Source organism: Octodon degus, unplaced genomic scaffold, assembly GCF_000260255.1.
Source record: "Octodon degus isolate 3935 unplaced genomic scaffold, OctDeg1.0 scaffold00029, whole genome shotgun sequence".
In the NCBI taxonomy this organism is placed as follows: Eukaryota; Metazoa; Chordata; class Mammalia; order Rodentia; family Octodontidae; genus Octodon; species Octodon degus.
Genome location: NW_004524605.1, coordinates 4,924,807 through 4,940,848, shown reverse-complemented (window position 1 = coordinate 4,940,848; position 16,042 = coordinate 4,924,807). Strand labels below are relative to the sequence as shown.

The window sequence follows — 16,042 nt, the reverse complement described above, 5'->3', positions numbered from 1 at the left end:
AGGCGGCTGGGGTGGACCGCAGGCTCTGAGTCACAGCTTCCACGTGAGCCAGAGAGGCCGCCCAGGCAAGGCCTGGCAAGAGATCACCATGACAGGAGCAGCGCTGGGATCTGACATGCAGATGCAGGAGCCCCAGGCAGCCACTCCCAGCCATGTCAAGTGGTGGAGGACAGCACTGGGTGCCCAGGGCGTGGGGCACGAAAGCGAGTGAGGCCAGGGTTCCAGGCACCTGAATGAGCATGCTGACTCAGACAACTTGGCACAAGTTCTCTACCAAGCGGGCCTCGCCTGCTACTCATTTCCTATTCTGGGCAGAAGTCGTCTTTTTCAGAGGGCGTGGTGGCACACACCTATCATCCCAGGTCTGCAAGGCTGAGGTAGGAGGATGGCAGGCTGGAGCCCAGTTTAGCCACTTAGCCAGACCCTGTCTCCCAATGAACAATAAAAATGGGCTGGGAATGTGGCTCAGAAGGAAGGCAGGAATCCAAACCCCAATAAAGCACCCCTAAAAGCTTTTCTCTTTGCAGACCCACAGTGACCCCAAGTTGATTACAGCACTTGGGGACATGGCCTGAATGGAAGTTGGCCGGTGAAGGGGTCAGGACAGCGAGAGTGGGACAAAGTTGGGGGCCTTGTTGCCTCTACACATAACTGGGCCAGGGCCCCTGGGGTGAAGGAGGTGCAGAAGCAACACCCTCATCTGTGGTTATTGCTACTAAAACCAGCACCATGTTTTATTTAATTCGCATATGGCCCTGAGGTGGGCTATTGTGCCCAGTGAGGCACATGGTGCCTTTGGGCCCATTTTTCAGATGGGGAAAGGCAGCCCAGATGGGGGGATTTTCCCAGCCACATGGATGGGACAGGCAGGACTTGAACTGGGGCCTGCCTGGCTCCAGAACTGCCTTCTCTGCCCCTCAGCACATGACCTGGCTGGGTTTCTCTCCCCCTGGGGACCATCAGCCCAATGCCAGGTGAGTGAGACCTGCCAGCATCCGCTTGGAGCCCACCTTGCCGACCCCCGAGGGCAGACTTGCTATGTCCCTGCAGTTCACAGCGCCCATGAGAACATGCGGCCCCAGAACTGCCTGGTGCAGCAGGGCTACCCCAAGGACACAGGACCCCAAGCCAGGTACTGTGCTCACTCACACCTGGAGCTCAGTCTGCAGAACCCCCAGGTCCCCACAGAGCCAATGTCCAGTGAACGTCCCACCACAGGGACATGGGCCAGACCCCACCCAGCCATCCTAACTGAGGGAGAGGACCATTCACCCCCTAGGGTCCACTGCAGCCACCACAGCCCACCCCAGGCCTGAGGAGCGGGGACGTTGGGCAGGCTGAAGGGCAGAAAAAGGGTCTGGCCAAGAGGCAAGGGACGGCTGGAAGGAAGGCCAGGAGGGCTCACAGGGCCCTCACAGAGCAGGTACCCTGTCCTAGAGGTGGGGTGCAGTCAGTAATTCCCCTCCTCACTGCCCACACCTGCGTGAGGAAGGTGGCCACCTGGATCCGGGGGAAGCAGCCATCTCCCCGCAGGCACCCTGCTCCCATGGACAGCATCTGTCCCCCACCTCCCTGGCACTGTCTCCCACTTGAGGGGGCCCACACATATTGTCCTTCATCTTCAAGCCACCCTAAGAGTCAGAATCCTTAGCAGCCCCATTTTACAGAAGAGGAAGGGGCCAGGGAGATGACTTAGTGGAATAAGCGCTTACCTGGCAAGCACAAGGGCCTGAGTTCAATTCCTGGTTCCGAAAAAAAAAAAAGAAGAGGAAATGAAGCAGAGCGAACTGAAACGCCCTGCCCATAACCTGCCAACACAGGTTAGAGACACCAGGACAGAGGCCAGTGATCACAGAGGCTCCACACGCTGCCTCAGCCTCTAAGCCCCACAGGACGATACTGCCCCCAACTGTCCTAAAGGCCACCCGTGGGATGGCACAGCGCTCGCTTCTCTCCCCACCTCTGGCCTCTTCCAAGTCCTTGCCCAGAGAAGCCCAGGGGATCCACTCTCCGGCTCTGCCCACTCCCCCGCTGCAGTGCTGGGGCCAGGCTCCCCAAATGCTGTTTGCTAGTAAATCCCTGAGAATTTACAATAAAGTTGATGGGGCCTGTCTGATGAGCCAGGATGAAAGGGAGCCGATTACCCACCGCTCTCTGCTATGATGATCTTAAAGCAGATGCTTAAGTGTGGAAAAGGCAGGCCTGTGCTGGGAGCGGCAAAAGCGATTCCAACCTTCCCCTTATTGCCGCTCATAAATGCGAACTGCAGCAAGATAGACGTGGGAAGCTCAGCTGCTGCCACGTTGCCCTGTATCACTGAAGCCGAGGCCACGTTTCACAGTTGGTGTCCTGGTCATTGTGCTGCCTGTCCGTCAGCAAAGCCCCTCTGTTCGAGGCCACATCCTGAACATCCCAGCCCCTGGCCACCTTTCCAGGCAGCCCCACCTCCCCAGGTGCCGTCAGTTACCTGCCTATGTCCAGGCCCTGCCAGCCCCAGAGCTGCACGAGGACAGCTGGGGCCCTGGTATGTGCAAGGGACAACGAGCCAGCAAATGCCCCGTCCCCTCCCAACTGCCACAGCGCTTGGGCTGGAAAGTCCTGTGCTCCCTGATGGGGCAGCGTCAGCCTGGGCAGCGTGGGGTGGGGGTTTGCCCTCCGAGCCTAGCCACACCAGATTGTGAGAGCAGTTTATTTTGCAAATGCCAATGAACAGGAAGCAGTTTCATTAGCAGACAGTGCTGCTTGATGAGTTAGAGCCAATTAGGGCTCCTTCTAAGTGTCCTTAAAAGCTGTGGGGGGCAAGCTGCAGAGCCGAAGCTGACTGAATGGAAGTCACCTGCCGTGGGTGCCTCCCGAGGACCCAGGCCCCAGAGCCTTGCACGTGGCCTGTGAGGACGTGAGGACTGCACGTGCACTTCATGTTCTCCCTGTGGGACAGCCGTAGATGGGGTGTGGACCCAAAGCTGGGCTCTGAAGGCTGTGAGCTCTGAAGTCAGAAAAGGAAACTGGAGGCCACGCATGGCAATGTACGCTAAGAATTCCAGCTACCCTGGAGGCTGAGGCAGGAGCAGGACAAGTCCAGTGACAAGGCCTTGTTTCAAAAATGGGGGGGGGGTGTCAGCTGCGCATGATGGGACCCACTAAGTTCCGAAAATCCCTGCAGTGCACCCCAATGCCACCACCGCCGCCTCCTGCTCCAGGGCCACTGCAGGCTGCATACAGTACTCAGAGAGACCAAGAGTCCTGCAGTGGAAAACAGCTTCCACGACACATCCTACCTTCCAGGTTTGTTGGTCCTCGCTGTTTTCTGCATTACTGGGGACTGATCCCGGAGCTCCACACAGCTCCTTCCCCACTTTTCATTTCTATTTTGAGAGGGGGTCTTTCCAAGGGGCCCCCAATGCGCTCAGATTTGCGATCCTCTTCCCTCAGCCTCAGCGTGCTAGGCAGGCTGCGGGTCCGGCCGGCCACACCTGCCTTTCCTTGCTCTCTGAGGAACACTGTCCCTCGGTGTAACCCGCTGGCCACCCCTGGCTTGCTCTGAGCAGCCCTGAAGAAGAGCAGGGGACGGCTCCGTCGGCCACAAAGCCGCACTGCGCGCCCACTCTGATCTGCGCAAGCCGAGGCAGAGGGAGAGCGAGGGCGCCCCCACGTGGCAGCCTCAGCACTACGCTCACAGAAGACAACTGGCTGACGCGCAGGGGAGGACGCCAGCCCACACGGTAGAGCCCACTTAACTGTCTTGCTTCTTGCAGGGTCAACAGCACTCTGAGATTAAATGTGGGCTGCCAGGGCTGGCGAGATAGCTCAGCAGACTAAAAGCCCATTCAGACAAGTACAGGGACGGACTCCACCCCTCGCACAAGCCACGCCGGTCCCGCCCCCCAGGCACGCTGAGGTGGCAACTGACTCTAGGCATGGTGGCCCACACCTGTAATCGCAGCGCTGGGGAGCCTGAAAACAGGAGGATCACTATGAGTCTGAGCTGCGCAGTTAGACCCTACAACAAATACAAAAAAGGGGGGAGGGGCCGGCTAGATAGCTCAGCGGACTAAAGTGTCTGCTTGGACAGTTGCAGGGGCCGGGGGTTTGTGCCGGCCCCACCACCAGGGCACAGCGATTAAGACTAGGCATGTTGGCACATGCCTGTAATTCCAGCGCTTGGGAGGCTGAAAACAGGAGAATCGCTGAGTCCAATCTACATAGTGAAACCCTGTAGACCCTGTCCTAAATACATAAATAATAAAAAATAAACAAAAATAAATGTGGGCTGCCTCGCACCTGTGCTGGCCCACATCTGTAGCAACATTTGGGAGGCTGAGGCAAAAAATCTGCCACAAGTAGGAAGCCAGCCTCAGCTATAAAGAGAGTTCAAGACCAGCCTAAACTATATAGTGAGATCTTCTCCAAAAAAAAAAAAAAAAAAAAAACCACTACAATATTAAATATAAAATTGCAAAAATACTTCATACTTTTTAAATGCAGCTCATGCTGAGTAGTAGGAGGGTGCTTCTCTCTTGCCCGGCTCTGCCCAGGAGGTTGCCTTTCGTCTGCCCTGCTGTATGCACTACCTGCCTGAAGACCATAGCATCTAAACTGCCAGACCGACTAGAGACTGCCCCACATTAGCAATGAAATGTTGCCAGTGACACGTCCGGGTGGAAGAAAAGTGGTATCAATAAGGCCTGGCTTTCTCTTGACTCCAAGCAGCCCACCGGTGGGGGTGCACACAGCCCCCAGGCAAGGAGGGGCAACTGTAACCCTCTCCCCAGGGCTGGTGCCCAAAAGGCAGGAGCACAGACCCCAGCCGCACTGGCCGCCACACTGACCCGGCAGGCCTGCCACCCACCTCATGACGCTCACACTCTGGCCCTTTCTTCACCCAGAAGGCAGCAGGGGAAGATGTCAGAGTGCTAATGCTCCGTCTTGCCTTCCCATTCAGGTGTCCCAGCGGCTCCGCATTCCAACACTCACGCAGGCTGCAGGGCCAGCTGGGAACCAGGCTGGGCCACCCTCCAGCTGGGGGCAGACAAAGCCGGCGCCCCTGTCTTCTCTGACCGCTGCCAGCCTTGGGCATCCTCGAGCGCTGCCCCACACTGCTTCCAGCCTCTTGGGTCCTAGAGTGCTTCAGCAGTGAGGCTCAGGTCCCCTCCTTGAAGCTATCCTCTGGACACAGCAGCTGCCTGCTCCTTCTCCTCGGGGCCCCACCAGCTTCCCCTAAGCTGAGCCCTGGGAAGGGCTCAGCTTGTCTTGCAAATATAACTCAGTTGACATCACCAAGATTCCCAGTGCGTGCAGAACACACTGACTTGTGGGAGGGCTTTGCTAAGCAGGGGTAGAGGCCGTGACTTCTGACAAGAAAAGCAGTTTAGCCGCTCCCACAGGAGGCAGACTCAACTCCCACCACCCACTTGGCCTTCCAAGGAAAAGCCCGCGCAGCCCGGGCCAAAGGCCCAGAAACACAGCTTTCCTGGCCTTCTGCACTGCACACTTGACCTGGGCAGCCGCCCAGCCGCTTTCTCACCCCACGACCGACGCACTGTACCCCGGGTCTGTCCCGCCACTCACTGTCGTGCCCAGGTGCCCACCGTTGTCTTCTCTGTACATGGCAGCTCGGCCCAGCTCTATGCCCCAACGGGCTGCTCCTGATACCTTTTCCACTCTGGCAAAGGCTCACGGCCCGTGTTGACCTTTCCAGCAGCAGCAACCCAGGCGTGCAGGTCAGGCTGCGGGGTACCCTCCATCACCAGCACCTCCGGGAACCATCGCGTCCACACAGGACTCCAGCCAGCAGCTTCCTAACCAGCTTCTCCACTGGCTAGGGTCACGGGCACACATGCTGTGTGTGGCACACACAGCCACTTCACACACACACACACACCCCCTCTGGCTTCTGCCCAAGCTCCCTCTACTCCTGTGCCACACTCACCTGGAGCCCAGCTGGCCACTACATCTGCCCTCACCTATGCAGGCTGCCACCATCTGCTCTTACCCAGGGGGTGACCACACATGTCCAGTCCCATCTGACTCCAGGTATGAAACCTCGGAGCCACCTTTTTTTCATTTGTGTATTTGGTACAGGGTTTCACTACGCAGATCGACTTGTGATCCTCCTGTTTTCAGCCTCCCCAGCATTGAGATCACAGGCATGCACCACCATGCCTGGTACATCACGAAGGTGCACTCAGTGCAGCATGCAGGGCTGGGGATTGAACCCAGGTCCCTGCACTGCCAAAGCAGGCGCTTAGTCTGAACTATCTCGCAGGCCTGAAGCCACCTTCTTAAAATGCACATCTAATTGTTCAAAATCCTTGAAGTTCCTAGGTGCTACTCACTTTAGAGAAAGCACATCCACAAACACAATCATAAACCACCCACAACCCCACCCTGAGGAGGAAACCACTTCACCTGGCAGCATCCTTTTAACATTTTTGTGAAAAAATATTGGTCTTTTTCCAAACATGGGTGTCCATGTAACTAACGGTACATTACTTACACAAAAGCTTAAGACCTTTCTCTTTCAAAGCCCCTACGATTACTCCACTACACAATGTATACAGGTGAGTGTACTCCAAAAGCCCTACCAAAAAAGCAAAATCTAGGCTGCAGGGCTGGGGAGGTAGTTTGGCAGTCGAAGCACCTGCCTGGCAAGCGCAAGAACCCGGGCTTGATCCCCAGTACCGCATGCTGTGCTGGCCTTGGAGCCCAGCGTGCACTGTGCCAGCCACCCTAACAGCTAGTGGCGTACCCCTAGAGTCCCGGCACTGGGGAGTTAGCAAAGACAGGAAGATCAGAGTCCAAGCTGCATAGCATGAGCCTGTACCAAACAAGTAAATAAAGGACGTTTTAAAAAATTTAAAAACCAGGCTGCAGGGAAAAAAAGTCATCTCTGGCCTCTGCCCCCTGCCTCACCTGGGCTTGTTGCTACCCACAGTTTAACTATCTCAACTTCCATGAACAGCTGAGCCCACCTGTCGCTCTCGTGGAAAAGACTGACGCTGAACTGAGATGAGTGTGCTGTACCCACCCAGAGGCTGCTGCCAGTTCCCAGGTTTGGGGCCTGCCTGGGCCAACAGGCAAGGACTGTCCCAATAGGAAACTGAAGGGTGCAGACAGCTCAGTGTGAGGGCCCGTGTTCACCTTCAAGGGCAGAGATCCAAGAAGCCCCAAACTCTCTCAACCCCACCCACCACCTCCCTCCAAAGATCACCTTCCAACACGTCTAGGCCTCCGCTTCATCTCAGCCATCCCACAAGCTCTGACATGAAAGCCCTCACACCCAGCAAGCTTAAGGGCACCCAAGCCTCACGCCAGCCCAGCTCTGCACCAACACCACCTGACTCCAGGTATGAAACCTCGGAGCCACCAAATGCCTCGCCTGGTGCCAGTCCTCCTGGTAAGCAGGGCCCCTCCATCACAGGACCCTGTTAAGATGCCGTCCCCCAGCTTCCCACTCCACCAGGTGCCACCCACCCTTCAGAGTAAGATTCATCTCAGGTTATGGGGCACCTAAGAGCCACAGACCAGGCAGGCCTCAGCCCTGCCACCCAAGCCCAGCCTTGCGCCACCTCGGTGCAACCGCTCTACCCATGCAGGTCCCACTCACAGCACACACCCAGGGGTAGCAGCTGTCATGGCACACTACCTGGGCAATCATTCCTGGCACTCACACTCATCCTGCTGTTGCAGGCTGAAACCAGCGAAAGCCACAAGGACTCCTGCACCAGGCAGAATTGGGCCAAGGCAGGGAGGAGCCAAGTGAGGTGGCACCAACCCTGTGAGCCCAGCAGAGGGCTAAGCAGGAGGACTCCAAGTTCAAGGCCAGCCTGGGCAATTTAGCAAGAGCCAGTCTCTAAACTAAATTTGAAAAGGCAGGGGAAGTAATCCCAAGGGACGGCCCTCATTCAACCTCCAATGCCAGGAAGAGAAAGGACTGGGGAAAAGGAACTGGGACAAGCGCCTTGCCGGCCCAGCAGGCAGAGCTGCGTCTCTCTCCAGACAGGTCTCTGGCAGGAAAGAGGGGGCAAGGCGCCCTGCTCAAGGGGCCAGGTATAGTGGAACTCACAAGCATGCACACAGCAGCCTGCATCACCAAATTAAGAAAACCATTCCTTTGAATGTAAGACAGGTTTCTTTTATTAGTTTTTCCTAGACTTGTCTCCTGTTTAATGTTTTCCTCAGCGTAAGAATGTGACCTGGAGTTTTAACAAATCAACCCGGGTGAGGAACCTGGATAAACGCTGGCCCGAGCAGCCACCAGGTCCCACTCTCTCTGGCCTCCACATCTGTCTGGCCTTACAACCTGGCTACTCAAGGCAAGCAGATTATGTCACCTTATCCCCGGTTTTAACTTTAAATCTTTTTTTTTTTTTTTAATTAACGTATTTAGTACAGGGTCTCACTACGTAACTGGACTCGTAATGATTCTCCTGCTTTCAGCCTCCCAAGTGCTGGGATTACAGGCGCACGCCACCACGCCCAGCCTTAACTTATAAATTTCAAATTCATCCCCATCCCAACACCCAGACCCTTCCCCACACACACACGCACACACAAATACCTAAAAGAAATGGCCATTAATGACTAGGTTGTTGCGTAAGAGTTGGCTTAACCCTGCAGCCAGTGCATCAGATACTAGCTTCACAGGGGCCAGCTGGGATGCCTGAAGCGCAGGGAGGAACAGGGAAAGGACGTGGGAGGAGCAGGCCACGATCCTGGGGCTTCCAGGGCAGCTCCTGCCTCGCCACGCAGCATACACTCACCAAGGAATGCTCTCTACAGCGCTGGAGAGCTGCACATTCTGAAAGCTTCTGCGCAGACATGGACAGAGACTTATGGTAACTATGCAAGGTATAATCTTATTTGGAACAACATACGCCAAAACTAACAGAGACACACTGTTACATAGACTCCATTATTACAAATGTCCAAAATAAAACCAACAAAGTTTGCCACGTTTCTAAAATAAGGCAGGTACCACATCTGGCCTCTAATACAGGCTTCCCTTGAAGTTCCCTAAAAGCCTCACCCCCCTCTCTCCATCCATGCTGCCCTGAGAGCAGCCAGGGGGATGCAGTTAAGAACACGCTGCGGCTGCACCTGCACCTCCAGGCACATTTCTGTAACACTAACTTCAGGCTCGTCCAGTACAATCCAGTGTATCTTAGTATTTTTATGCTCTGTCAACTGTTTTAACACAAACTGACAGGTTGGTGACAGATATTAACAATACGACGGTGAGTGAGCTGAAAAGGAGTTAAGTCTCATCCCAAGAGTCTGAGCCACACCTCAAGCTTGCACAGAGCATCCCGCCTCAATAAGCAGCCAGGACGCTGACTTTACCCCATACGGAACAGGGATGACTCCTCAGTACATTTCCCATGCCTGTAACAAAAGCGTATCTACCCAACTCTAACCTTATGAAAAGTACTCAGACCTTCATTTCAGGGCATAAGTACACGCATCTCAAGTCAGGAAGCACCTCCAGGTCCTAAAGATCCATTTATATCTAGCTGGGGGGAAGTGGGGGTACGTTCCCAAGAGCAGCTTGCAGCACTCTCAGTGGGTACTCCTTGGGGACAGAGGGCAGGGCTTAGGCAGGGAGGAGCTGAACCGTAAAGACAGGGTGGCCTCCGCTGCTCTGCTGTGCTCGCCCACGCCAGGCCGCACTGTGCCCTCACAAACAGAGGGAACCCCAATCCACCCACACCAGGCAGGAAGCCCTTTGGGCGAGTGCCACAACAGAGTGCAAAGCACATTTAGAACTCCTGGTACACACGTCACAATGAAAAGCCTGTCTCGTAACCAAGTTCAGCTCTGCCTATAGTTCAACTTTCCAAAACACATGTACTGTTGTAGAACATGATTAAACATAAAAGGAATGAAGCGTAAGCTCAGTAAGACTACCTGGGCTTCTAAATAGTACCATTATGAAAAAGATACAATGCACTTCATTTCTGTACCTAACTATTTAGAAATCAAAATGCTCCATACATTACCTATACCCCCACCCCCCAAATTCCCTAAAAATTGACTAAGAAATCTCCAGCATTCACTTGCTCTAGTTGATATTTAGAACAAAGTTGACAACTTAAAGCTTTATAACAGTCTGTTTTAATATAAACAAGTGTTGGAATCAATCAATGTCCATTTCTGGAAGCTTCTTGTCCGAATCCGAAGGCACAGCTGTGTCTGCACCCTGCTCGGCAGCCTGCGGGCCTGGGCTGTCTCCTTGGCCATCCACTGGTCCATTCTGCTCAGCAGTTTTTTGCTCCTCTTTTGGAGGTTCCACTTTGGGCTTGGGCTTTGAAATTATAGGGTTACAGATACTCGTCAGCTCCTAGAAGGGTGAAAGGAAACTGTTGGTTCTTGTGAATGAACACATTTCACAGATGCATGCTAAACACGAGTTCGCCCTTCCTCATAGGCCCCACACTACACTGGAAGCTCAGGTGCGACAGGAAATTCCCTCCTGAAATCCACCATCAGGCTACCACGAGCGACAAAACTGACAAGAAAAGACTGCTACAAATGACCTTCATTTTAGCTTCTATTTCCTTTGTCTTGACAACGGGATCCACCGTCAGGCTCTGCTTGCTCTGCAGGTTCAGCTTGTTATTCATCCACTCCATTGCCTCGTTCGTGCTTTTTTCCACCTTTGCCACATCAGCCGCATCTAAGTGATCATACTGGTCCTCCTAGGAGCAGCAGAAGTCAGACAAGGGTCAGGAACAATCCTCTGCCAATACTGTCTAGTTCTCTACCTTGTTCCCAAATGTTACAACTTTCAAACCATGAAGCACCCTTAGCCTAACCGTCCAGGTAGACAGTAAATGTTCATCTGGGTAAAGCCGTTAAACACTGAAAGGAAACAATGCCTTTAGAACACTCGGGAAATCAGGCACGGAGGTGCACCCCTGTCATCCCAGCACTTAGGAGGCTGAGGCAACAGGATCACCCTTAGTTCCAGGCCAGCCTGAACTACATATCAGGAGCCTGTCTCAGAGAGAGAACCCTGAAGGAGGGCAGAAGAGTACAGTGGTGGCACACCTGCCTGGCATACACACAGTCCTACATTCAATACCCAGCACAACCAAAAATTGTAACAGTGACCCAGAAAACAGTGGAACCCGACTATGAAGCCAGACTTTTCAGGGTGAATCCCAGTCTTCCAACTTAGTAGCTAGCACTGGGTCTAACTTAAAGAAACTGAGATCTAAAGGAGTTAGAAGTACTTACCAATCTATTCCTACTTCACAAAGCTACTTTTCCCACTGAATGAGATGGAGTATTTATGGAGAGTACATCCTGTGATACTTCAATACTGCTAAGTAATTTACTGATGGGACAGTATTAAACCCACAAACCAAACCAAATCACAAGCTGTTGTGTTTTGCCAAAGCCCAGCATAGAGCGTGCTAGGTCTAACTTGGAGGAAGCATTTCACTGCAAGGGAATTTAGCAGTATTGCTCCTGCTCAGATTCTATTAAATACAAGTAGCAAATCCCATGTTTCTTAGTAAAATTTTATAAACCCTTACGCACACATTAGTTATCATTCAAAATGAAAACATTAAACAGTTAATGAGAACTGAGATGCTATGTAAATGTCTCAAAACTTAACTCTATCAAAATGAGAGGTAAAAAATAAATATGTACCTTATTTTTGAAAGAGCTGATGACTTTCATATACTGCTGGATTTGTTTCCCCAGTTCTTCAAATAACTTCGGTCTTTCTTTAGATTCCTGGAACCGGATCTTAATAGGCTGACCTAAACTCTTAACAGGGAAGAGAAGATACAGGTTCTTCACCGAGTACCTTAACTATCAGAGCAGTACTGTTTCTACTATGACTGAGACCGTGGATTACAGCACATCAGTCATCCTTGGTACACACACATTCCCCTGGCCCTGGAAATGCAACAGGCACCGCCACACGGAGGCCTGAGGCACAGCGGCATGTATCATCTGAGCGCACCTCTCCAGGGATGCACAACTAGAACTTACTTTCCTCAACTAGCACAGAGAGACAATCCCTAATACAGACAGGTGATACTAAAATACAGTATACAAAAATAAAAAATAAAGTATACACACTAAAAGTCTATAATTTTTAAACAGCACCCAAATCTACTGAGGCCCTACATACAGATCTACACTGAATGTTAACCATCACCACAGAGATGAAAATCAGCAAAACCCTTACTGAGAGAAAAACCCTGCAGGACAGATGATAAAGTTGCTTCGTGAAGTGAGGAGAGAAGGAGCCATGGACAGAGGGCCACAGACCCGGGCTGAGGAGACACACCAGAACATGTGCAGCCTTACCTGAATCCTGATTGAAACAAACTAAAAAACAGTAATCATCACTTGTGAAAAATGGAACTTGAAACCTAAATACTATGGTGATATTAAGGGTGATTTTAGGTATGAGAAAGGTACCAAAATTAGCTCAAACATAACACAAAGGGCTTGCTTCAACTGGGAATGGAAAGAACAGATAAAAATAAACTGCCCCTAAGCGCAGAAGCTCCTGGTCTCTGCTTTCATGTCTGACAGCTTTCAGGAGACAAAACCAGGAAGGAACACATGGGGACTGTGCCCAGAGCGTCACAAGCGCCCCATGCCACGGGAAACCAAGCAAGGCAGGGCCAGAGCTGAGGGAGAAGCTCGCTGTGGTGCACAGGCATGTTTGTGCAAACATGAGGCCTCATTTTGGGTAACTGTTTGAACCTTACCCTAAGGTTTAATAACCCAATCCTTGAACACAAACAGGACCAAAGGGGCCTTTGGGACAGGACTGTACTTTCCCATCTTCTCATCTACGTATTTCTCATTCAATGAAACACTGCTCTTCAGCTTCACACGAACAGTCACGCAGGCAGCACCAGTGGGTCTGGCTGGTGTGAGGTGCGAAGTCATAAAGGAACAGTTCTTCAAACACTATTTTCAGTTTGTGCTCTTTAACTTGACATAAAACTTCTTCCCAATATTGAGCTACTATGCTTGTAAGATACAGCAATTTATGATAACACTGCTCTCAAGAGCCACTTACTTTTAATTCGGCCAATTTATCTACATAAACTTGCTTTGGCTGATCTTCTCCATCTTCATACAACCAGTTTTCAGTATCTTCTAGTTTCAAGGTAAAACTATTATGATCCTAAAGATAAAGAAACTGCTGTAATTAAGTCAGTCAAAAAAACATGAATCGGGGGCCGGGGAGATGGCTCAGTGGAATAAGCGTTTCCCTGGCAAGCGCAAGGGCCCGAGTTCAATCCCCGGTTCCACAAAAAAAAAAAAAAAAGGGACGCAGAAACACTGCACTGCAATAATGAAATACAAGTATAGGGGCTGGGGAGATAGCTCAGTAGAAAAAGTGCTTGCCTGACAAGCACAAGGGTCTAAGTTCAATCCCTGGTTCCAAAAAAAAAAATACAAGTATGTAAAACTTTCTCAAAAAAAAAGTACAGGGATGGTGACACATGCCTGCAATCCCAGCACACAGGAGGCTGATGCAAGAGGACAGGTGTGAGTTCTAGGTCAACCTAGGCTACATAAGGCATTCAAGGCCAGCCTACACTATATAGGAAGACCCCATCTCAAAAAATCCAAACCTAGGGGAGATGGCTCAGCAGAATAAGCGCTTGCCTGGCAAGCTCAGGGTCCTGAGTTCAATCCCCGGTCCCCACCCCTCAAAAAAAAATCCAAAAAATTTTAAGTATTTTTGTACTCTCCTTCCCCCAAAATAAGAACACAAGAAGCCCTAGAATAATTTTTCAGAGGAGCCGGGGAGATAAATCAGTTAAATAAGCACTTGCCTGCCTTAGTTCAATCCCTGGTTCCGCAAATAAATTTATTTTCAGGATGCTTGTAATAAGTTCTACCTCAAAGTAAGCCTCAATTAAAATCATCAGCCAGTCAGCTGAATTTATTTATGTATTTGGTACAGGGTCCCACTACAAAGCTCAGACTCATAGTGATCCTCTTGTTTTCAGCCTCACCAGCACTGGCATTACAGGCGTGCACCACCATGCCTGGACTCATTCTCAGGCTCAGTGTGCCCCGGGGGCTGGGCCAGCACAGCATGTGGGATGACTGGGGAATCGATGCCTGGTCCCTGTGCTTGTCTAAGCAGGCACTTAGTTCACTGAGCTATCTCACCAGCCCTAGTCAGCTGCATTTTGTATGTCCTTCACCTCACACATAATGAGTTACAAAATAGTAATACAAACACGTAAGTTAAATATGACATTAATATTAAAAATAAATAATATAAATTCTAAATAAGTATTTGTAGATATCTAACCGGACACTTTTGGAGAAATCAATGCCTATGTAACAGATGAATCTGCAATGTATTGCCCAATGACCGACTGAAGTACATACACAACGCACAAGTAACATGCACACCTGATTAACACACTGACACGGCTGCGTGTACCATGAACCTTCATAATTCAGTATGGCATGTGTTGTGATCAATATACTTAATGCACTTGTATGAAATAAATCTTTTCTGAAGCCAGGCATGGTGGCGCACACCTGTAATCCCAGCACTCAGGAGGCTGAGGCAGGAGGACCATTTAGAGTTCAAGAGTAGCCTGGGCTACTAAGTGAACTAAAGGACAGGCTAAACTACATAGCGAGATCCTGTCTCAAAAAGAGAAAAATTCTGAACTTCGGTTCCTGCACTTTCTGGTCCCTTTTCTGTAGACCATCCTTCCCAACTGTCATCGTTGTTGTTGTTTCTCCTGTCTTATAATAACAATTAAACTTGATTTAATGGAAACCTTGTGAAGCCCAGCCTGCAACAGGTCACGACTTGGGTGAAGGCTTCACAGAACAGAACCGCACGGCTGTGCTGCCAATGTACTGGGAGCAGACCATGCGGCCAGAAGCGCTCATGTAAGGATGCTGCTAGACACGCAGCATCAGGGCAAGTGGTTCTATGGAAAATGGAGTCACACGACTTCAGGCAGACCACTCAAGACCACGTTCTGGAAGAAGATGACATGGCTGTATTTGAATAAATGCTGATTTGTATACATCAGTAAGTCTAGATTTTTGTATAATGTAGATTGTTGTAAATGAAAAAATAAGACATTCCCTGAAAATAAGCCCTACTGTGTCCTCTGGAACAAAAAATTACATTAAGACCCAGTCTTACTTTTGGGGACATACATTATACACAGTTAAGAATCCCTGGCAAGAGGGGGCCGGGGCGATGGCTTGGTAGAACAAACGCTTCCCTGGCAAGCACAAGGGCCTGAGTTCAATTCCCAGTTCTACAAAAAAAAAAAAAAAACCTGGAAAGAGGGCCAGCCAGATAGCTCAGCAAACTAAAGTGCCTACTTAGGCAGAACATAGCAGCTGGGATTCGTTCCCTGGCTTGCCCTGCCGACCCAGCCCCCGGAGGCGCACTGAGACAGCAATTGAGACTGAGAGGCTGAAAACAGGAAGATTGCTACAAGTCCCATCTGTGTAGTGAGACCCTACAGCCCCTGTAGACCCCGTGCTAAATCCACGTGGCAGACAAGCAGTACCTCGGCACACCTCGGTTCACACTTACATCTTCACTCACGAACTTCTCGTAATCACCACTGAGCTTGTTTCTCATTTCATACACATATTCCTCCACCGCATTCTTGGCATCATTCCGCTCCTTCTCTAGCTTGTCCTGCATGATCATTTTACCCTGAGAACATACAATTCACTTAGACATTAGGACAACTAAGATAATTTCCTCTTAAATATTATTAACAAATATAATTTAAAAGTAGAGAACGCATCTCCCCCAAATGCTCTGAATTCTGAGTCATCAACACAAAGGACGGCTAGAAGACTAACCCTGGACAAGTTCTGAAGATAGAGAAGGAGCAGGGTGCTAGGCAGGCATGCTGCACACACCTCCACTGCCCATATTCCCAGCTGCTCAGGAGGCTGAGGCAGATGGATAGCAAGTGACACCAGTCTGAGCAATACAGCAACACTGTGTCTTGAAAGAAAGAAAGAAAATGAATGAATGAATGTGTGAATGAGA

General features: G+C 50.9%; 1 protein-coding gene across 1 annotated transcript in view; it reads right to left on the bottom strand.

The window, feature by feature from the left end:
- Window positions 1-8,841: 8,841 nt before the first annotated feature.
- Window positions 8,842-16,042, bottom strand: part of Hspa4 (heat shock protein family A (Hsp70) member 4) — a 53,059-nt gene continuing 45,858 nt past the window's right edge. The window contains exons 15-19 of the mRNA XM_004629352.3: window positions 15,572-15,697; window positions 13,055-13,162; window positions 11,659-11,778; window positions 10,536-10,697; window positions 8,842-10,339 (exon numbers count right to left, since the gene is read on the bottom strand). Coding sequence (XP_004629409.1) covers window positions 10,136-10,339; window positions 10,536-10,697; window positions 11,659-11,778; window positions 13,055-13,162; window positions 15,572-15,697 — 720 coding nt within the window. The 3' untranslated portion in view covers window positions 8,842-10,135. The remainder of the gene's footprint in view (window positions 10,340-10,535; window positions 10,698-11,658; window positions 11,779-13,054; window positions 13,163-15,571; window positions 15,698-16,042) is intronic.